We start from the raw sequence: 22,689 nt of genomic DNA, 5'->3' as shown, positions 1-22,689 counted from the left end.
CAGGATCCCACACCCAGGACAGCACCAGTCTGGGAAGACAAGCCCCAGACACTGGATTTTAACTGGAATCTTTAATTTTCCCCAGAAAAAGTGGGGGGTTGGGCTCTGAAATTGGGCTGGGTCCCTTGGTTCAGCCCCAAAGAACCCACCCAAACTTGTCCCAACAGAGAGAGGACATCAGCGTCCTCCACCTGCACCCCACAGCCCCTGGGAATGACCTTCAAACAACTGGGAGCAGGTTGAATTTACATTTTACTTCAAAAAAAAAAAAAGGGGGGGGGGGAAGTACATACATGAGGGGAGAATGGGGTGAACAATAATTATCTGAAACCAGGTTTCCACCACTGTGACCCACAGCTCCCACAGGTGCTGGGACCAGTGGCTCTCCAGGCTCCCAGCCTGGGTTTGACAGCACGGCCGGGGCCGGGCTCACGGAACCCTTGGGAAGCCGAGGCCGGATGGAAGCAGTGAGATCATACAGGGTGAGTGTGTCAGACACAGCTTCTGCTTTAAGTGATAGAATGCACCAGCAGGAGGGAGGAGGAGAGTTAACAGTTACTAACACTAGAATAATCAAATTTGTATGTTATACATATACAGCAACTAACTGCTTTACAAAAAAAGCAAAATAATACAATATATTGTCACATGTATTTACAGTGTAGTAAATATACTTTTCTGTCAAATTTTACACAAAAACTATTTACAGGTGAATATACTGCATAAAAAAAAAAAGTGGGACCAACACTCTGAGTGACTGTCTGTGGTTTGTTGCATAACAATAAGACGTGCTTTGTGACTTGGGAAAAAATTAACCTTAGAATGAAACAGAAAAAGCCCTAAATCCTACAACCCGGGTCAGAGGCAGCCCTGGCACGCACCAGGGGCTCAGCCCACGAGACTCAGGGAAATGTTCCCTGTCCTGGGAAACCTCATGCACGGTAAAGCAGAAACATCGGCATCATTACAGGTAGGTTATGCACTACTCAAATACTACCGAGTTATCTTTAAGTCAGGGAAAATACAAACACAAACAGAACGTTAATTGTCTTTACAGTACTGAGCTGTGGTCAGTGCGGGGCAGGGAACGGGCTCTGAGCCGGGGGTCACACACGCTCCCCGGGAGGGCACTACATGGTCCGCGTGTTCCAATCGGGTTTCTCGACATTTTCGGTTCCCGTGTCAGAGCACAGGGACTCTGGGGCTGCAGCTCCAGCCCTGCAGCAGAGCCTGGGGCAGCAGAGCCTGGGGCAGCAGAGCCTGGAGCAGCCACTGCCAGTGGCCCGCGGGTTGCCCGGAGCGCGGTGGCACTGGGGACCCTGGGATGGGGCTCCCACGTGTCAGGTCAGGCTCACACCCACACTGTCACCAGCAACAACCTGCTGGTCACCAGACAACAGCAGGAAGAGAAAGGATGGAGCAGCCCGGGATGGGAGCAGAGCTCCCAGGGTTGGAATGGGATGGAGAGTGCTGAAACAGGGAAAGAACAAAGGAAGGAGCATGTGAGAAAGAAAAAGAGGCAAATCCCAGCAGCGGCTGCGGGAGGGAGCGGGAGAGTGATGCAGTGACAGTAAGGCACCCAACAACTAATTACTGATGGGAGGTTAATTGTTACACAAAGGCCGTGGTTCCCTGGGAGCCAAGCACAAGCTTCCCAAGCACCAGTACTAGGAGACAACGGTCCTGTCTATCGGGGCACACACGATCCCAAATTAAACCTTGGCCATCAGCACTCCTTTCACCCCGATTCACCCATTACCTGACACGGGTGTCTGATGCCTCTGCTCTGACAGAGTCCAGGCTTTCTCAATGAACCTCTCATACAGGGAGAACTCCGAGCGACTCCCTCCTTCCAGGAAAGAGGAAGTGCAGTTTTGTTCACTGACTTGATGAAGAGACCCGTTTTTTCAGCTGGGACTGAGAGCCTGGAGTAGTTTTCACAGGGAAGGTGACTTTCATCCCTGTCCCTTCTGCTCCCACATCTCTGTGCTGCAGGGAAACGCAGCAGTTCTGATGGATGGACACTGCTGACATGGATGATGCAGAACAGGGAAGGGCTTGCTCTCTGCCCAGACAAAATCAGTTCTCTGCAATTACTGTTCCTGTTTGCAGGAGACCTGCTCATACGAGAAACAACTGAAAACAGCACACCACCTTGACACGAGATTCTTGTTTTCCTCCTACATACAAATCCTCAGGCTTCTACAATTCCTTGTCCTCAGCAAAAGGGGAAGGGCTGGAACCAGCTCAACTGGGAACAACCCAGAGCAAGCCCCAGTGACACCGGGGGCGCTCCTCACAATCCGAGTTGTGGGATGACAATGGTTTCCAACACTGGGGACCCCAAACCCAAAGCTGGAGCCCCTGCTCTGTCCCTGAGCCCAGCTCAGCCTCACGGCCCTGCTTAGACCCCACTCTGTGTCACCAGTGACCACGTTCCTGCCCTGGTGCCTGCACCACCGGAGTGAGGGGATTTGTTTCATTGCACCAGTTCACCTTTCTAGCCTGTTGATTGCATCACTGCTAATTCTAAGTTTTCCTCTTGTTTTGGCAAACTATTTGCATATGAAGTTTGTGTTCATAGTTTTTCCAGGACTGTAAACAAATTAAAGAAATTGTTATTTTATGAATCAATACAATAAAGGTATTTTTATTTACATAAATGTTACATTGTTACTGTGTGGATACATGGGAATTATGTGCTATAGCAATAAACTGGAACCCTTAATTGTACCATTCTCTAATAATTTAGCTGTGGAGTTTGATTTAGTGAAAGCCACTAACGATTGCACTGGAGGACTGGCTTTTACATGGATATATTTCCTTTTTTCCTTTAAAGCCACTGAAGGATTGTTAATTCCTACCACAGCAGAGAGATCTGAAACTGGGAAACAGATCTGTTTCTGAGCAGGAGCTGTGTGAGCCCCCAGGGACACAGCCCCTGCCTGAACTCCAGCCCGCGGGGCCGTGGCACCCGGAGCAGGGCCAGCACCGGCCCCGGCTCTGGCTCCTCCCTGCCAGCACAGCAGCCCGTGCCCGTCCCCAGCCGCAGCCCCAGGTGTGTGAAACCCCGCAGGAGCCCCGGCCCCACCCCGGGAGGTGACGCCGCCAGCCCCCTGCCATTGCACACAGTGTCAGTTCATCGAAATTCATGTACCTTGAGCACACGTGGCTCTCTCCGCCCCTGCCCGGGCAGCACAGGGGCAGCTCTGCCACACGCTATCCCCCAGAGCCGGCAGTGAATCCATCCCATCTTCCCTCCATTCCCCACTGGATATTCTGCCAGGAGCTCTCGAAGGTGCACATTGTTGGGAAGGGCAGGACTAAAGCAGGTGCTACAATGACAGCCCGAGGGTCAGTTCCCAGGGATTTTTCCCTGTACAACTTCCTCAGGGCAGATAAAGTACAGCAAAAAAAAAAAAAAAAAAAAGGAAAAAAAAAAAGAAAAAAAAAAAAGAAAAAAACGTTTTGGGAAAAAAGCTAGTTTGTCCAGTCTGGTCCACGTAGAGTCCAAGTTTGTGAAGCTTGGTTTGGGGAATGAGGGACTCCTGCAGCCTCCTTCTCCTCCCTCCTTTATTGCTAATTACCTGAAATTTAACCTAATCCACTACTGCTGTTAAGCTCCTCGTACTGCAGCTATCATGGACTTCTCAGTGTGGTAAAAAAAAAGTACACAGCTAAAATCTTACAGGTTTGGATTAAAACCAGGGTTAGAGAAACTTCCCTGGCTCAGGAAGCCACTACTACCTCGAGGCGTGCAAAGAGGGTTCAGGATCAACACTTCCCTTAGCAGGAACACCTGAGGCCAGGGGCTGGGAAATGGCTTTGGACCGGAACAAGAGCGGCTCTGCAGCGCTCCAGAACTCCACCCTCCCCCGGGGCACACGCGTGGTTCTGAAGAGCGGCTGGAACCGAGCACGGAATGACTCAGGCAGTGGGGCAGGAGTTGTTCGTCTGGCAACGCGGCTGACGGGATGGCAACTGTACAGATCAAGTGCAGCATCACACCCGGTGGAGGGCCCTTCGCGAGGGGCCGCGCGTGTCAGTCGGGTCCAAAAATAAAAAATAAAATTAAAAAGCGACAATCACACGATCTTCTTGATGCTGTGACGCTTGAAGCTGCCGGCGCTTCGCTGCTTCTGCACTTGGCTGGCGGAGCCGTGGCGCATCCTGCCGCTGTTGGCGTGGCCGGCGCTGGGCGAGAGCTCCACGTTCTCCTTGTCGATCCCTGCGGAGACACGAGCACGGCGCTGAGCCCGGCAGCCGCGGGGATCCCGGCCTGGATTCCCCTCGAGGCCCGGCCCCGCCGAGCTCCGCCCGCTCGATAGAACGGAACGGGTTTGTGGCAGGTAAGGGCTGCAGAGCCGCCTGCTCCTGCCCTCCAGCCTGTGGGGCTGCTGGAGGGACAGAAAAACCAAGAAAACCTGGCTGTCCTGATGAAAACAAAAATCTGCTCAAGTGAAGGAAGGAGGAAATGGCAAAACAACCCAGCAAACTGACTCATTTAATGAGTACAGAAAGTTTCCTAAGGAGGGTCTTGACTGGAATCAGATGCGGAGAAGCTGAGGCCAGGACTCTTCATGAGAACTGGGACTGCTGAGTTCTGCCCCACCACGAGGAGGAAGAGGCTTGTGGGGGTCAGGATGAGGATGGCACCAGACAGGTTTGTGCCCACCAACTTAGATCTTTCTGAGAAGCTTTGCATAGCTCTGTTATGCTTTGCTGAAAGTCTCCCATTAAACCAACCTCAAAACCGAAGTGCTTTAGTGAAGAGCCCATGCTGACACAACACCAGCACCCAATGTCTGGTGCTAGAGCCCTGAGCAGTGGCTTTGGGCACTGTCACTGCAGATCCAACAGCCCAGAGCTGGGCTTTGTGCAGGCCAGCTCTGAGCAATTGTTGCTCTTTATGCTGACACTGCTGTGAGTTAACCCCTGCAGCAGCCCCTCCGTGCAGCTGCCAGCTGCGCCTGTCTGGTGAGTGTTCACAACACCTCACATCCACAGGACAGCTGCAGCACCAGCAATGAAGAGCAGGACCAGTGGTTTTATGCAAGAGGATACAGCTACAATCAGCAGCAAAAATCAGGATGTCTGACAGCAAATACAAAAGTTAGAACAAAGTTCTGTTACTGTAAGTGTTACTGTCTCTTTGCCTGTGTGTCCCTGCAGTCAGAGCTGAGTCCTGGTGAATCTAAAGAGCTCACACCAAACAGTTCATTTTAGCTTCACACGTGCAGCAGAGTGATTTCCATTATTAAGCATCCACTTGTCTGTTATCAGATTTATTCTCAAGGCTGTGGGTGACTTCGTCTGCTCTACCACCAAGTATTATTGGCACCCCCAAGAAATGCACCAGCTTAGCACTTGCTGAAGCCATTCCCGTGTCAGAAACTGCTCCTCATGCCACAGCCAGGCCCTAACGCAGCTCAAGCAGCATTTCGTGCAAATATGATGAAAGAAGAGAGTACCTGGATGAGGCAGCTGCATGAAAACTGCAGACTTAGAGCAAGGCAGAAAAGCTTCACAGACACAGAATGAAAGAAAAAAACGTAAGTGAATAATGTCCGTGAGACAGGGAAGGGGAGGGAAAGGAACAGAGATGGTGACAGACAAAACATTTACAAACAATGATCCTGCCTAGTAGTTTCCAGATGCAAGAAATGAATCTTTCCTGTATCTGCAACTTAGTATTTGTAGTCATAATAAAAACCCTCACTTGGTTGAAAATGTTTCTTTTAACTGAGTGCTGCTGAACACGTGGCCTTCACACTGGTGTTTTAAATTTAATTTCCAAGCAAACAGTGCTCAAAGTGCCAGCAGTGTGTTGTTTCAGACTCACTATTAACCTGAACGAGTTCCCTAGTTCCCAGCTCTGTTTGTGGAGACTCCTAACCAGCCTTTGACAGAAGCCATCTGTTTGCACAGCACTTGGAAGGAATGTTTGACGAGCTGGATTAATTCCTTCCTCTCAGCTTGTAAATGAAGAGGGAATGGAAAGTGGGGCAGAAGGAAGGAGGACATTTACAGAGCAAAATGCTTCTTTCCCTTGCAGAGAGCCCAATCCTGCACCATCACCTCATCCCTGGAAATGAACTGCTGGAGCTGCTGCTGATGCTGTGTTCCAAACAGAAATGCTGCCCAGAATGTTTCCACACTGACAGCAAGGTCTGTTCCCTAAGAAACCCCTGCTCTCAAATCATTCCAACAGCCCTGCTTTACTCCTGCTGCTCCTCTGCACCCTGAACAAACCATCCCAGTGCCAGTGAGCCAGAGATCCCCTGCAGGGCCCATGTTCCACACACAGGTGCTGCTGTTCTGATGCCCTTAATTCTCTTCCCTTCAAATGGAGTGACCTGGGAGACAATTTTTGTGCTGGGTAAAATCCAGGATCTGAACCAACAAGGTAACAGCTCAAGAGCAGTTAAATATTCATTTGACTCCACGATGCACCAATGTTTGACACATAAACACATCCAAAGAGCCAACGGCTCCTAAACCAGGAAATTCCCACATTTCCCCCAGGCAGATGGTAGCAGAACAGGCACTGACCTGGGGAGTGCTGGGAAGTGGCAAGTGAGGTCATGGAGTTGGAGAGGTTGAGGTTTGCAGTGATGCTGAGCTGGCTCTGCACCGCTGGAGGATATGGAGAGGTGGGGGTCAGGAGAGATTCTTCACTGGTTTCCTCATCAATTCCAGGCAAATACGTGTCAATCAAGGCATCAAGGAACTTCACTATGAGCTCAGCATAGTCTGGGATTTGGGTTTGCTGTGGGAGATGAGGGAAAAAAGATTGTTCTTTCCTTTGTACTTTCCTGTCAGTTTGAGCTTTGCTCCAGAGCTCACTCTCAAGTCCCACTGTTTTGCCCGTGAATTTTCAAGACCATTTGATGTATCTGTAAAAACTGATCTGTGGCCTTGTCCAGCCCAGTCTAAATGTACACACTGGAGACCAGGTGTCAGTGTAATCTCAGTGTGTGGGAGCCCAGGGCAGGAAAGGGGCTGCAGAGTCCCTGCCCCAGCCCACACCTGAGCCCCTTCCCTTGGGATGCCTGGACACACAGTGGGCAGTGCTCCACTGGCTCTGCTCCAACACAGAATTTAGTGCAATCATCACTTACAAATTAACTCCCTACCCTGTCAGATACATGTAATGAAGTGGCCCTAGGAGCAGGAAAAGCTGCACTCACACACCTGGCTGCTTTTACCCCACTTTGGTAACTTATCTATCACAGCACGTGCTGCAAGCCCAGGGCTGGAGGTGCCCCTGACCTCTATGCTCACTCCTAAGAAAAGGATGCTCCTTATGAGCATTTTTGCTGCAGCACCAATGTGCCCCAGAAAGGCTAAACAGCCCAGAACCCACAGAGCTCTTACCTTGGAGAAGGGGCCAGCAAACCTCCACAGCCCATTAAATCCAAAACCTGCAACAACAAATGGAACACCACCATGAAGGCCCAGCTCTAACCTGACAGAGAACAACAGAGAGTGCTCCCAGTGCAGCACTTTTTTTTTTTTAAAAAAAAGGAAAAATATTTACTCTGTAGATAGGATGTTTGGTATTGGGGTGGAGACTCCTCATGGTAGACAACACTCTGCACAATCCCATGAATTGGATTCAACAAGTTTGGATCCTGGCACAGCGATAAAAGGGTATTGATCTTGGAATCCAATAAATTATGCCTGAAGAAAGGAGAAGTGGCTTAGTTCTTGGTCATTAAATAAAATAAACCTACAGCTCCCAACTGACTTTAGCAACCAGCAGTTCAGGGGGAATTTTCACCTCCCCAGTGATTTCAGAACACAGCTCTGTTCCATGAGGATTTTAATGATGTCAGTTTGTGAACACCTGCTCACCTTCACTTCTGACAGCTGGATTTCCTTTACACATATTCACTCCAGCAAAACTACAGCAGGTGTCTAAAGAAACCCCCAAAGAGCACCAGCACTAGGCTTTAAATCAGCTTTGGAACACCTGGGGCACAAATTAACATCAACCAGCACACGGACAGACTGCAGCCTGCAACCTCCACATAAGCAAATGCCTTGTAGATGCTTGTCATGGACCAGAGTCCCCTAAAGAGGAGCCAGGTACAGAGTTATTGTAACCAGAACTTCAGGTACTCACACAACAGGAAAGACCTTTGGGAAGACAACGCTTGCTTCTGCTAGATACTCGTAGAGGATGCGCTGGTCAAACTCATCCGTGGTGTACTTCACCAGCGTGGCCTGGCAGGGAAGGAGCCATCAGTGCACCTGGGTCTCACAGCCTTTGCTTAAAGGGCTTAAGCTTTAAAGGGTTTAAGATTTCTGACTAGCAGAAAGCAGCATTAGAAAAGATTGATTTATGTCTCTGTTAGAAACAACAGAACCAGTTGGCAACAACTTGTATTTTGCCAATAAATGTATCTTATCAGTTTTTTACACAAGTGAGTCTCACTGAATTGTACCTGGAGTGGGAACTGCAGTGGTACAGATGAACAAAGTGCTATCAGACTGCACCTCTACTACTATAGTTAATGACTTTTAAACTGAATTATACTAGGATTCCAATAATGCTCATTTCTTTTAAACTACGATGTATTAATAACCTTTTCTCATACAAAATAGTTGATAAAAGGACATCAGAAAATAGCAGACAACACACAGAAGAAAGCTTACAAGAACTGTAAGCAGCAGTGCTTGAATTTTTGGGTCAGTCAGAACTTCTTCATCCAGGAGGACGTTTGACTCGGAAACGGAAACCTTCCGGAGGTGTGGGTGCTGCTGTGGTGATATTCTCTGGGTTTCTGCCAGATAAAAAACAGTAACTCATCCAGAGCAAAATAAACCAAAGCAAGACAGAATCAGGTTCTGCACACCAGAGTCAGTCGTGTGCAAACCTCAGAGCTCACCAGGCTCGTCACAAAGGTCAAAGCAACGACTGCGCTGTAGTGCAGCAGCACTGCACCACTACATGGGATGTGTTATCAGATGGAAAACAAAAACCCCAATTTCCTCTTCAGTGAAATACAGGCCCAGGGGTGTAAGTACCAAATTTGGGGTCAGGCAGATACAAGAGAAGAACCCTGGTCTTGCATTGCAATTGGGGGTGGGGGCACAGGAAGCAGATGGGGGAGAAGATGAAGAGAGGCATTCCAGGCATCAGCTCACATTCCATCTCCTGCAGGAATTTGCAGCTGGGGCTTATTGACTTATAGAAGGCCAAATGCTATTTATTTCATTGCACTCCTACATGCAGTCCTTTAGAGCTGCCCCTGATTCTGCACCTGTAAACTGAGCAGCTCCAGTGCAGCTGCCAGAGATATGAAGGCTGCACCCTGCAGAAGCCATTGCTAAGGAAGGTGCTTCTCCCTTACCTTGGTGTAACCTTGGTAAATAAACACTGAATTTAGAAAGAGTCCTTTGTATAGATATACAAAGCGTTTATAATCAGTATTATTCTTAAAATGTTAGTCCTGTGTCTCACCCATTTCATAATCATTTTCGGCTACTCTCCTCATTTTGGGAGGCGTTGTGATTCCAGATTCCATGTCTTGCCTTTTAGGAGCCTTTGTGTCCGATATCAAATGGTCAAAACTTTTCCTTGTACCTAAAAACAATTTATCAGGCAATTAAAAACATTAAACCTAAATCCATATTCTAACTTTTTCCGATTTTCTGGCCAAGCTACTCCCCTATCTCCCATGTGTTGGCAGGAATCTGGGGACCTTTTCACCATTCTCAGGGATGGGACAGAAAATACGATCACACCATGCCGCTCTCCATCACAGCTTCCAGAGTGCTTCACAATACACAGGAGGGAGCATGCAATTAGTCAGGGGGCATGCCATGGACTCCTGGCCCCCACACAGAATACACATGCCAGGATGTGGTTACTGAAAAGGAAGCAGGAAAGGGCTGGAATGAAGGAAATGCCCCTCTTCTTCCACCTGTGTAATGCCAAAGGGCTTCCACAAGTTCTGCAAAGCAACTCGGCTTGTTGTAAACATGATGCCCTGAGAAGCCATGAGTACAAATCAGATTGTTTACACACATCTACCATGTTCTGGGACCATCTCCTCCAGCTCCAACCAGTGCTCTCCGTGGAGTAGCTACATATCCACTTCCTGGGTTTGCTGGAAAGGGCTGGGAGCACAGCACTGCCACTAGCAATCTTCAGGATCTGCAGTATCTTTTTTTCTCCACTTCAACATGCTTATTTTGAGGACTACTCTTGCTCCCCCCCCTTCATGACCAAAAGAATTGAGTCCTCTTTAACTGTCCAGTGCCCTGAAATTTGCTTTTTGCAGAAACTGCACTTATTCCTCTCAATAAGGAATAAGCCCTTAAAGCCAGATACAAGAACAATTTTTCTCCAGTAACGCCTCCCAGGGTATTCTGTAGATAAATCAATAGATTAGTTATGTTAATAACCTAGAAGCTTTTTAGTGTTGGCTTGTGAAGGCTGCCCCATGTCCAAGCTCATGGATTTCCGGGTGCGAGGGCTGATCTGTCCCACTGTTGGGTAACTGGCAGCCAGGTGTCTGTCTGACCCCTTGGGGGATGACCAGGGCTGGTGTTCCTTTAGTGTCCTGAAAGTGCAGAGAAATTCAAATAAGAAAATCTTAAAACTGTGCTATTTAGGCAGAGGTTTTTCAAGCAGCCAAACTATCCTTTCTTAAACCCACCTTTCCTACCCAGGTAATTTTCCCCAAACACAAAATAACAAATAGTAATTACTTTGCTTGCAAAGATGTCTGCGCTAGTGAAAACAAACAATCTGATGTGAATGTGATGCTGAAGAGATAAAAGATAAAGCAATGAAAAGAACACAAGCAAATCAGCCTATGGGACAAGATGAAATACGTTTAGTAATCAGCTACTCCAATCTCAATGCTAGAAAGAGAGATCATGAGTGAAGTGCTCCCTGTTGAGGACACAGGCTCTCCAGGGCACTTCCAGTTGATTTCCTGGCTGATCTCTCTGGCTTCACACAGGCTGTAACAAGGTGCCAAGGTTTCCCAGTGGCACAGACAGGTACAAGCCATGGAGTTCTTAAAAGGACAAACAAAATGTTCTTCTAAAATATAAATGAGATTAAATCAGGCTGTGTAGAAAGGTTTCAGCAAAAGGTTTAAACAGCCTCCAGAGCAGTTAAGCTCTGAAAATTAAATCTGTACAAATTTACAAACTGCACATCCAAATTTCTCCGTGCCTCCTGCTCCCAGTGTAAGGAGCAAATTGCTCAAGAGCCACCACAGCTCCCTCACTAAAGGAAACAGGCTTTGCAATGTGGGTAACTTCTCTAGCAGTGAGACAACCAACCTATAGCTAGTGTCACTGTGATGGATGGGGTATGTATCCATGGGAACATTTTCCACTGAGACGTCTGTCAGCAGGAGAGACTTCCTGTGCTTGAGGCTGCAGCGGCTCCGCACCTCCTCGGACACCGTCAGCAGGGCTGCAGAGCAGAGACAGGGAAGGGAAGGGAAGGGAAGGGAAGGGAAGCTTTCCACAGCAGCAACACAGTGAACAACACAGCAATATTCCATCCATCTGCGTTTCTTACATCCATCAAAGAACATTTACATCAGCACCTCTGAGGTGAGGTTACACCTTAGGAAATGTACAGATTAAAAGCGGGTCATATAAAAAGAATTCCAGTTACAGTGACAAGATTTTCAAATTTGCCCTTGCATGGTCACAGTTTCTATGTCCAGACCACTGGAAACTTGAATGCTGCAGGCACGCACTGGAGTACTGACACCAAGAAACCTCCAGCCCCCTGAAGAAGTCCCAAAGCTGCAGAGCAGGTGCTGCACTGGCAAAGCTTCAGTCCCCAGAAAGCCTTCCTGCCCACCAGTTACAAGTTTTCTTTGTGCTGGGACAATTTTAACAACCTGAACTTGAAGGAATTCAACAATAATCCACTCCTTTTCAGCCAGCCCAGACTGGGAAGGAGGTTTGGTTCATTACCTGCCAGGTAAGCCACGCTCTGAGTGTTCACCTCAAACTTGTCACAGTTCCTGTGTTTGTTAACCAGAGCAAGGAGTGTGTGCAAAATCCTCACTGTTCTTGCTACAGTGGTAGGGGAAGGATGCCTGTACCCTAAGAAACAAAAGATTGTATTTAACTTTTGAATCCATATTTATGAAGCACTAATATTTTGAAAGCATTTAGAAATATTTTCCAGCACATTCTCAGACATTCCATCTCAAGGGTAAGAGAACACAGTACTACCAGAAATGGCACACTTAAGACTAACTCTTTCTGTCCCTCCCCTCAAAACTGCATCATTTCAAATGTCTGTGCATACATTACACTTGTTATCTCACTTATCAGTCTTCTAAAAAACCCAGTGAGCCTGAGCACAGGCAAACAGACACTATTGGAGGAAGGACAGCAGCAAAACGAAGCTTTGCACCCTGTGACAGCTCAGAACTTTCAGCAGCAGCACTAAAGACCTTCACAAGAGATGTATAAAGGAAATCTGGCAAAATCCTTTAATCCAAGAGTGTTTAATTCTGTATCTACTCCGTAACACAAGTTACTCAAAATCCACCACCCAGTGTGGCCCCTTCATCTCTTGTTTTTATTCCTGAACTAAGAGTTCTCATCATACAAAGAGCAGCATGCACTCTTACCTTTCAGGAGATGTCCCACTAGTGCAAAGTTGAAGTTGGAGTTGAAATTTAGCCCAACGAAATGATCCATCTGTTTGCAGTGCCATTCAAGTGGTCTCCTGATCTCCATGAACACTTCTTCTGGGCTCTGACCCACAAAAACAAAATACAAGAGCACCTCACTGTAATTTACTCAGGACATCTCAGGTTTGTTCGGTTTTTATTTAAGTGACAGAACAGGTCTTTTAGAGGCTACAGGAAAATATCAACACTTTCTCACAGATCACATCTGGAAATTTCTGTTCCAGTTTCAAAGAGAGTAATGACAGCTTCTCTCCACACCTTTGTCTGTGGAAATCATCCAAGCGAAAAAAATTCTAATGCAAATTCAAGTGTAGTTGCTTAACAAGTGTTCACAAGGACAAAGGTGGGGTTTTCCCCTTCCTATCAGCTCTGCTGCCACGAGTGAAGGCTGTGAGCTCACCTTGTCATTGAACACACGCAGGCTGTCCAGGGTGTGCAGGTTCTGCTCCAGCAGGGCTGTCCCTGCCGAGTACAGGTTCACCTCATCCAGCTGCAGCACGGCCATGGCCACCCAGAACAGAGCCTTGTGCATAGGGGAGTCCTGCAGGGACAGAAAAGAGCCACCACTGCACTTTAGAGTCAGCTCCTGCAGGTGAAAGACAGCCAGGACAGAAGGAAGGGTTTGTCCCCTGGTAGCAGGTTGTGTCCTCAGCCACATCCATTCCAAGGGAACAGATGCTCACATGGACCTGCTAATGCACTTCACCAGTGAAGAGTAAAAGGAAATTAATTTCAAGCCTTGTCTGCATCTCCCAAGTCATTCCTCTTCACCTCCATCCCTCCCTTGCTCCCAGTGTCAGACTCATACTGCCCTGTGCCAGCCTGACCAGAAACGGGTCTGCTGTTCTCCATCTGCACAGGGACTGCAGCTCTGCACACAGAGCTGGGCAGGCACTTCCTCATCAAAATCAGAACCACACTCGGGATGAACTGGCATGCAACATGTCCTGTGTCCCTGGAGCAGATCTTTTCCCAGGAGTTTTATTCAGCAGCAGGAGCTGCACAAGGCTCTTTGCTCTTGCTGTGCCCCCAGTGTGCTCTCAGACAGGAGCCTGGCAGTGCCCCTGGCTGGCTGAACCAGCAGCACCCCACACGTGGCCATTCCCCCAGCCCTGGCCTGCAGGGCAGCAGCACTGACAGCTGAAGGCAGCACTGGAACCTTGTGGAAGGAACAGGAACAGCCTCTGCCCAACTGCCAGGGAGGCAGAACAGAACATCCCCAGCATTTCTCAAGCCCCTGCACTGGTCCCACAATCTGCCACACTTCCCATATGTGCTCCTTCCATGCATGAGTCACAGTGAAGTGTGAACATCAGAAACCCCAACACTTAACTTGTATTTCTGAGATTATACCCATCATTTACAAAATACATTCTCTTTTATTCAAAAAGCCAGTGATTTACCTTGTTAAGAAGAGGCTGCAGCTTGGTGAGGGCTATAACTGTGGCTTCTATTAAAACTTGGCTATTATAATTATCAGGGCCTTTTAAACAGCTCTCAAGTCCCTTTGTGAAAAGAGAGAGTAATTAAAAATACACCCATAATTACATTTTGCTTTGTAAAATGAAGATCAAAGCTCTGCACAATAACTGTTTTTCTCAATTACTTACAAAGCCTGAGCTCACTTTAAACCAACTCTCAAGAACTTTTCCAAACGGAGATTTAGACAGCAGAAATAAATGTATGACTGCACAATGTGTACCCTAACAGTTAGGCTGCAGGGGGTTGTAAGAGCTGTAGAAAAGCTCTTTTATCATTTTATACACTATTCACTTAAAAATTGTGTCTCTAAAATCCCAATGAAATGCTTAAAGGACACACATTTAGTACATTGCTCCCTTGCTATGGGACACAATCTGCTTTAGAATGATTGAACATCTTTGTCAAGCCAGGCACCTGCTTCAAAAATTTCTGATATAAATCAGCTCTTTACTACTTTTACTTAAAACACATGAGGTCATTCACTTCCTTTAAGAAAAAGGAAGCTGGTAAATGTGCATGCTGGTAAATGCCTGAACAGAAAATTTCACATTTATTAAAAAACTGACTGCTGGATCCAGCTGTGTTAGGAGTTTTAAATTCAATACTGAGACTACTGATACTCTAGAAGTCGCAGCAGTGATGGAACTCCTTCACTTTAAATTTGGAAGTCCTCAAAATAATTTAAATTCATCAGTTCTATACAAGAATACACTTGAAAGATTTATCCTAAAATTATGACAAGTTCTATATCTGATGGGAAGATAAAGCTAAAAATAGCTACTTTCTGAGTCACAAAGTAGAAGAGACAGACCCTATACCTTGCTGAGAATTCGGATTATTTGTTTTATTTGTCCATGAGACACTCGTTTGCTTATACAGCCGAAGACAACCAGTGCTCTTGGCTGCAGGGAGGGGTTGTACTGGAATGCAAACCTAGGAAGAAACAGAGGACAGTGCATTAAACAACACATATACAACACAATGCAGATGTAACAAAAAGATGAGAACTCTGGGTGTACTGCACAGGCAGGGAGGGCTCAGGGTTTGAATCTATGCCTTACTTCTGAGCTAGTTCAGTCCACTGGTCCAGCCACTTGCACGTTGGAATGTCCCTCATACAAGCCTAAAGAGAATTAGATGGTTTGAGTAGATGTAACATGGAGAAAATGTATTTGTATGACTGGGAATGTGCAGAAGAAGTTTGGTTCTCAGGAATCAGCTGTTAACTGTCAGCAGGGAGGAGGCACAACCCCTGCACTTGCTGCCTGTCCCCCACATGTCCCTGCCCTGTCCCACAGAGTCCCTGCCCTGTCCCACAGAGTCCCTGCCCTGTCCCCCCAGGGTCCCTGCCCTGTCCCCCACATGTCCCTGCCCTGTCCCACAGAGTCCCTGCCCTGTCCCCCCAAGGGTCCCTGCCCTGTCCCCCCAGGGTCCCTGCCCTGTCCCCCAGGGTCCCTGCCCTGTCCCACAGAGTCCCTGCCCTGTCCCCCAGGGTCCCTGCCCTGTCCCACAGAGTCCCTGCCCTGTCCCCCCAGGGTCCCTGCCCTGTCCCCCAGGGTCCCTGCCCTGTCCCACAGAGTCCCTGCCCTGTCCCCCCAGGGTCCCTGCCCTGTCCCCCAGGGTCCCTGCCCTGTCCCACAGAGTCCCTGCCCTGTCCCCCCAGGGTCCCTGCCCTGTCCCCCAGGGTCCCTGCCCTGTCCCACAGAGTCCCTGCCCTGTCCCCACACACCTCCATGATCTCCAGCAGGGCCTCAGTGACTGTCTCCAGCGAGGTCAGGGCGAAGGTCTCTCGCTCGTAGGAGCCGGGCGAGAAGGAGCGGTCGCGGTAGCTGGAGCGGAACGCGATCACCGCCGCAGACTTCACTTTGCTGATCCCAAACAGCAAATAAAACTTGGGGAGGGAGAACTCTGTCAAGCTCAGCCTTAAAACTTGCTTGGTCTCCTCTGTTAAATACAAGTTGCACATATGAGATTTCCAGCAGGGAAATTCAAACCCACATTCTGCCCCCCCAGGGACTCCAAAGCCAAGCGGTCCCTGGGCCCGTTCCAACACTGCCCCTTTGCCACTGCCCCGAGCCAGGCACTGCAGCTCTGCTCCCTGCCCCAACTGCTGAAACCAGGCACAAGGAATGCATTCTAGAGACTGCTACAGAGGAACTTCAGTCTAAAGATGTGGCTCTGTGTGCTCTCCTCACAGTGATTCAGAAAATGGAAACCCAGAGTGTTCCTGCTCTGCAATACCGACAGAACTGGAAGTTCAAACTGCAGCAGGCTCTGCTTTTTGCTCTGGCACTCACATGAAGAAAGACATTTACAGCAGAAGAAAACGATGGCCCTGCTCTGGCACTGAGTGTCCCTACAGTCCTGACCTTTCAGTTGATTTCAGTGCACTTCAAACCCACTGTGTGAGCAGGAGGCTCAGCACCCCCATGCACTATGACACAGACACACAGACACCTCGGTGTGTCTGTGCACACCCACTCTCCCTGCTGATATGTACAGACATAAAATGAGACTTCAGACACTTAAAAGAAGACAAGATCACATAGATTTTAAATTTTTCTTCTGTGCAAAATTCAGCCTGGTTTTACTTTGTGCTTCTGGGCCAAGAATTGCCAAATTGCTAATATCAATTATTTTAGGACTGCCAAAATACAACAGTAGATAAAATACCTGTTTTTACACTGTAACTTCACAACTCCCTTATGTAATTGGTATTTTTATTATCACATTATGCAACACTTCACAAGATGCACATGAGCCAGTTTTAGCACAGATGTATTTTCTCCTCTGCCTTACCAGAAAATCACTGGTACTTTCTTCTCCTCTTCTAAAACTCCATATACAAACACTTTACATTATGCACCTGCTCTAAGTAAGATATTTTTTAATTCCATACTCATTTCTCGTCGATCATATCCTCATTCTGATTTGTATTCATGCTGAACCAAAACCCACTATTTTCAAACTCTCAGAATAGTTTGCAGAGAAAGACAACTCAAATATTTGTTAAACAAATTAAGGAGCAATCAGCTTCATTGAAAATCCAGAAAAGCTCACCACTGAAGTGAAGCTGTGAACATGTGCAAAGAGAGTGAATGATGTTGATGACGAGCCCATGAGTGGAAGCTCTGAGGGAAAGGGGCCCTGTGGCCACCAGCAGAGTCACCACGTGGAAGAGGTAGGGGAGATGTGCTGCCACGTCCAGGGAGTTGTTGAAGGAGAGCATGAGCATGTACCGAGCCAGAATGGCAATGTCATCCCACATCAGGTGCTGCTCCAGCGTGGGCGTGGGGGACAGACAGGTCTTGTCAATGATTTTGCACATCCTCCCAATCACCTGAAAAGAGAGCAACCATTTTGTTCTACTTAAATGGGGAGCACAGCTCAGAATTTCAGTAAAAACCATCAACACTTAACACTGAAATTACTCTACTGCTTGGAACCTATTTTATTGTGGGTTTTGCCTTGTTGCCTGTCCTGAGTTACCAGAAAGTATCTCAGTGTCACATTAGTAGATAAGCTGAAATTATTCTATAAAAGGAAATTAAGGCAAAGAGGGAACTCACTTTGCTTGACACCAGTTTGACATTGCCAGAAGCCAGTGCTACAGCTGTGTCTGCCATCACCTCAGCTTTGATGGAGCCCAAGCCCCCCGTGGCACTGGTTTTGATGAAACTGTCCAGCACTACATCCAGGAGATCTGTTATCTGACAGAGAAAAAGAATCCTTTCTTACCAGTCAGATTAACTTTACTTTTCCACAGTGAACCACCCTTGAAACATCAATCATTCATTTCTTTAGCTGAAGATGCACAGCTATCACAAACTGAAGCATCCATTTTAGTGACCTGTTACCCTTTTGGCAAAAAGACCCATGTAAATATTAGAAGCATGAAGCTGAATTCCATTAGGTTTTACTACCAGTGACTCAGAACTAGAAACTACAGTTTAGCACTGTTTTTATTTTATTTTCCACTTTAAAGTCTAACTCTTTATAAAACGCTGACCCCAGTAAGAAGAAACCTGATTTGAAGTGCAAGAAAACTCATGTTTGTTTACAGCTGATGCAGAAGCGTACCTGTCCCAGGCTGCCCCAGATCTTGGCCTGAATGGAAGGGTACATCTGCTTCTCGTTGATGGTCATGGTGATGAGCTTGTCCAGGATGGCAGTGACGCGCTGGCGCTTGGCGTCGTCGTTGTGCTTGCAGAAACGCACCAGGTTGGACAGCCAGGGGGTCATGTACTCCAGGCACAGGTGCTTCAGCTCAATGCCTGCAACACCACCACTCATCACACACAGCCAGCACTGGACTCTCCTCACAAATAACTCTTCCTCAGCCCTTTTCCTTTCAGTTTTAGTGCCTAAAATAATTCCTGTCTGAGTTGAGCAAAGAACACTGGGTGAACAGAGAAGCTTCAAAAAGGCAAGGCAAAAGGAGAGAGCAACAGAGCCAATGAGGAAGCTCAGTGGACTAAGGTAGACCTAAAATATTTTTAGAGATTAGAATATTTTCAAATTTATTTTCAAATTTATTTTCAACAAGCACTGGAGTTACTTACTGGATTTGCTAAATCCTGAAATACACTCCTCCAAGAACTCCAAGGTGAGGTGTGGCTCATTTGCTGCAAGAGTCTTACTGATAGATACAATAAATAGTGTGTTGTTGGCAGGAATGCACAGACCTGAAGTCTCCAGTAACTGACCCTCAATCTTTAAATTAAAGGTACAGGTTAAGGCACATAGAAGATTATAGGCAGCAGACCTGTAACAAAGCAAACAACGTGATTTGTAAGACCTTTCTTGTACTTTTGGACATTCACATTATACACCACAGTACTGACATTCCAAAAATCACTGCTCGTGTAGTAGAAACTGCATCTAAAGCCCAAATTTTTTCCCTGGACTGGTTACAATTTGAGAAAAAATAATTTCCTTGGAGAAATACAAGAAATTATTCTCCACTTGCTCTGAGCAATTTCAGATAAAGTTACAGAGTATGTTGGAAGGACTTTGTACTGGACTTCTCAGAACAGCCTGGAGTTCCAGGAAATTCTAAATCCCTCCAGGTGTACCTGAGCTGCTGGGAGAGAGCCTGGCCAGCACCCAGCCTGGGGGAGCCTGTTCTGACACAAATGACAACCTGCTCTAAGGGGTACAGCTCTCATGTCCTTAAACAAGAAGCTCAACACCATAGAAATCATATGTACCCAACAAACACAGACTGCAAAGCAGAACTACTCCTCCTTATAAAGAGAAATTAGGCTTCCTCACTCATAGAAACTCAATCTTTATTTATTAGAAGTTCCATTTTAGAGAGCTGCGGTGAAAGATGAACTGTTCTGCTCAGGAGAGGATTTCTAGCAGCAGAGCAGCCCTGGAAGCACCCCCAGCAGTGAGCAGAGGAGCAGCAGTGTCAGTGTCTGTACCTCAGGCTGGGGTCTGAGCTGCCCAGGTTGAGCAGGGCGATGTTGAGCAGAGTCCCAGGCACGTCCTTGGGCCGGATCTTGGTGTGCTGGGGGATGGAGTCGGGCTGGGACAGCTCCCAGCGCGTGCGGATGTGGATGATGGACCTGACGATGGCTTCACACTCCTGGTGCATGAAGGTGAGCGGGGTGCCCTGGTTGGCAATGGTCAGGGTGAACTGGTTCTCATCCACCAGGCAGATCTCCTCGATCTCAGAGGCGTAGTAGATGTCATTGAGGAACACGGTCTGGCCCAGCACCCGCGTGCGCTCTGCCGATGTCACCTGCACCGCTGTCGAGCCAACCTTGGGGACACAAGACAAAACTGCTGCAGCACCTCCTGGTAATCACACCATGACAGAAAAGCCCCACACTTCTAGGAAACGTAACTGTATGAAATTTTGCACTTCCTAATGGGGCATACCAGAAAATTGTGATGTCTCCTCAGACAAGGGAGGAGAACTAAGAGACGGTAAAATCGTATTCCAATCCTTACACAAATATAACAGATCACTAGGAACAGCATTAAAAGCACTTACTTTAATAGAAACTTTGGTGTCTTTATGAGCCAGTTTGAGAGCATTGTGAAACACTTTCAAGTCTTCCTCCAAAGCCAAGGTAGCTGCTGGGAGTTTCTGCTGGTCGTGTTCAATGTGCTCTGCCAGCTTCCCTGGAGAGTCTATGAAAACAAGCCTTTTGCTCCCTTTCAAACCTGTCAAGAGCCTTTCATGGTATTTGGTGTATTCTCTGACCCAAGAGTTACAGTTATAAATAAAAACTGCTGCGACATTTTCATAAGCAAAGCCTGGAAAAACTACAAACCATTTAGAAAGAAAGTCTGTTTTAAAGCGATTACTGGGGCCAGCGTGCGTGAGGTCCACCACGATTTCATATGGCTTTGCATAGTATGGCTTCAGGGTCAGCAGCACGTGGTAGATCAGCAAATCCCCGTTGATCTGACCAGTCTTGAACCTGTAAGACAGGACAGACATGGCTGGGTCATGTCTGAGGCCCACAGCACCCAGCCCTTGGTGCCCAGGCACACCAAGAGCAGCCCCAGCCCTGTCCATGAGCCAGACTGACCCTTGGCACTGGCCCGTGACCCCTGGCACTGGCCCGTGACCCCTGGCACTGGCCCGTGACCCTTGGCACTGGCCCGTGACCCCTGGCACTGTCCCGTGACCCCTGGCACTGTCCCGTGACCCTTGGCACTGTCTTGTGACCCCTGGGACTGTCCCGTGACCCTTGGCACTGGCCCGTGACCCCTGGCACTGTCCCGTGACCCCTGGCACTGGCCCGTGACCCCTGGGACTGTCCTGTGACCCCTGGCACTGGCCCATGACCCCTGGCACTGGCCCGTGACTCCTGGCACTGGCCCGTGACCCCTGGCACTGTCCTGTGACCCCTGGCACTGGCCCGTGACCCCTGGCACTGTCCTGTGACCCCTGGCACTGTCCTGTGACCCCTGGCACTGGCCCGTGACCCCTGGCACTGTCCTGTGACCCCTGGCACTGTCCTGTGACCCTTGGCACTGGCCCGTGACCCCTGGCACTGTCCCGTGACCCCTGGCACTGGCCCGTGACCCCTGGGACTGTCCTGTGACCCCTGGCACTGTCCCGTGACCCTTGGCACTGTCCTGTGACCCCTGGCACTGGCCCGTGACCCCTGGCACTGTCCTGTGACCCCTGGCACTGGCCCGTGACCCCTGGCACTGGCCCGTGACCCTTGGCACTGTCCTGTGACCCCTGGCACTGGCCCGTGACCCCTGGCACTGGCCCGTGACCCTCGGGACACAGTAGGGACGCCACACTGGCCTCAGCACTGCCTCACCCTCCAGCCACGTTTAGTGCCCGGGATGAGAGAGCTTGGATTTAACTCAGCTTCATCCTGCAGTGCCCAAGAGCTCTAAGTGCCTCTAACTTTGTAACAGCCTTAGAGATTCAAATTGTATCTGTATTTGTATGTGGAAAAATATCTTTATCTCAGGAGTCTTAAGAATAATCAAACATCCACACCCAAACTTTTTCAGAGGGTCCAGAGCCACTGCAGTTACTCTATCCTGCAGCACTCCAATGCCTGGGGGTGTTCCTAAGAATGGTCAGTCCTCTGAGGGATACAGAGGATTTGCCTACAAAAACAGCTCTTTTTAAACACTTTCACATAATCGAGAATATTTTTTCTCACTTAAAGATCCTCTGAATTTTGAGACTGGGCAGTGCATTTGGCTAAACCACATCTCCAGGGTTCACACAGCAGACTGAACTCTAGTAGGAAGAATTAATTAAAAATAAATTCGTCAGCACCTTGTGAAAATTTAAGGTATTTTTAAATACCTGTCACTGTTCTGAGCTGTCATTAACTCAACTCTTCCAAGGCAAACAACAGGCTACAGAAGAGCTGATAAATGCTCTAAGCAGGGTGTAGCTTTAAGGGTTCTGGGACACCTGTCTGGATAGTACAAGTGCAGGACAACCCAGGAAACAGAACACAGGGCATTCATCTGCACAAGAGATTTTTTTTTCCCCTGTTGCTTCCTGTGGTTCTGAGAGCTAAGTTGGGCAAGTTGGTGTTTTTCCCCCAGTGTGTCATGGCGTAGCTGCTACCCAAAGGAAGTGTGTCATCACTGTGGTTTTAGTTCCCCACTTAGAGCCACATGTCACTGCACTCACAGGTTCACCTAAAATCACCAGCACTGCCCAGATCTCCCTGCTGTACCCTGATGGTTGTTTGCACCCTAGGAGCAAATATATGCACAAAGAAATCTCATTGTCAAAGGACTAAATATCTGAAACATCCATGCTCTGTTGACTACATCTTGGCAAGGTAAGTACACATTTTCCTTCTCCTATTTTAAGTTGTACTTCAAAGTTTCTTACATTTTGTAGAAAATTATACACAAAAGTATTTTTAAAAAAAGTTTGAGTAATTAAAAAATAGTAACAAACTGTAGAAATAGTATCTCCAACTGAATCAGGGAAGCTGATAAACAGTATTTTTCATCGTGTTAAAAGTTATTCACAGTCAGACTCCAAGGAATTAACAGTGACAGTCAC

At 47.9% G+C, this 22,689-nt stretch overlaps 1 protein-coding gene across 4 annotated transcripts in view; it reads right to left on the bottom strand.

Annotated features, from left to right (window-relative positions):
• Nucleotides 1-234: 234 nt before the first annotated feature.
• NF1 (neurofibromin 1) overlaps nt 235-22,689 on the bottom strand; it is a 75,810-nt gene continuing 53,355 nt past the window's right edge. For 2 of the 4 annotated variants that reach the window (XM_062507213.1, XM_062507214.1), the window contains 22 exons: nt 20,176-20,608; nt 19,601-19,941; nt 18,734-18,936; nt 18,252-18,445; nt 17,741-17,881; nt 17,232-17,511; nt 15,901-16,115; nt 15,233-15,294; nt 14,990-15,104; nt 14,093-14,194; nt 13,090-13,230; nt 12,627-12,753; nt 11,959-12,090; nt 11,308-11,443; nt 10,417-10,574; nt 9,470-9,592; nt 8,662-8,789; nt 8,129-8,229; nt 7,541-7,683; nt 7,378-7,424; nt 6,553-6,769; nt 235-4,228 (listed from right to left, as the gene is read on the bottom strand). In XM_062507213.1, coding sequence (XP_062363197.1) covers nt 4,086-4,228; nt 6,553-6,769; nt 7,378-7,424; nt 7,541-7,683; nt 8,129-8,229; nt 8,662-8,789; nt 9,470-9,592; nt 10,417-10,574; nt 11,308-11,443; nt 11,959-12,090; nt 12,627-12,753; nt 13,090-13,230; nt 14,093-14,194; nt 14,990-15,104; nt 15,233-15,294; nt 15,901-16,115; nt 17,232-17,511; nt 17,741-17,881; nt 18,252-18,445; nt 18,734-18,936; nt 19,601-19,941; nt 20,176-20,608 — 3,682 coding nt within the window. In that variant the 3' untranslated portion in view covers nt 235-4,085. Of the gene's footprint in view, nt 4,229-5,471; nt 5,523-6,552; nt 6,770-7,377; nt 7,425-7,540; nt 7,684-8,128; nt 8,230-8,661; nt 8,790-9,469; nt 9,593-10,416; nt 10,575-11,307; nt 11,444-11,958; nt 12,091-12,626; nt 12,754-13,089; nt 13,231-14,092; nt 14,195-14,989; nt 15,105-15,232; nt 15,295-15,900; nt 16,116-17,231; nt 17,512-17,740; nt 17,882-18,251; nt 18,446-18,733; nt 18,937-19,600; nt 19,942-20,175; nt 20,609-22,689 lie in introns of all 4 variants that reach the window. The other 2 variants (XM_062507212.1, XM_062507215.1) reach the window with 2 other exon arrangements.

Source organism: Cinclus cinclus, chromosome 22, assembly GCF_963662255.1.
Source record: "Cinclus cinclus chromosome 22, bCinCin1.1, whole genome shotgun sequence".
NCBI lineage: Eukaryota > Metazoa > Chordata > Aves > Passeriformes > Cinclidae > Cinclus > Cinclus cinclus.
This window is presented reverse-complemented; position numbering and strand designations above follow the sequence as displayed.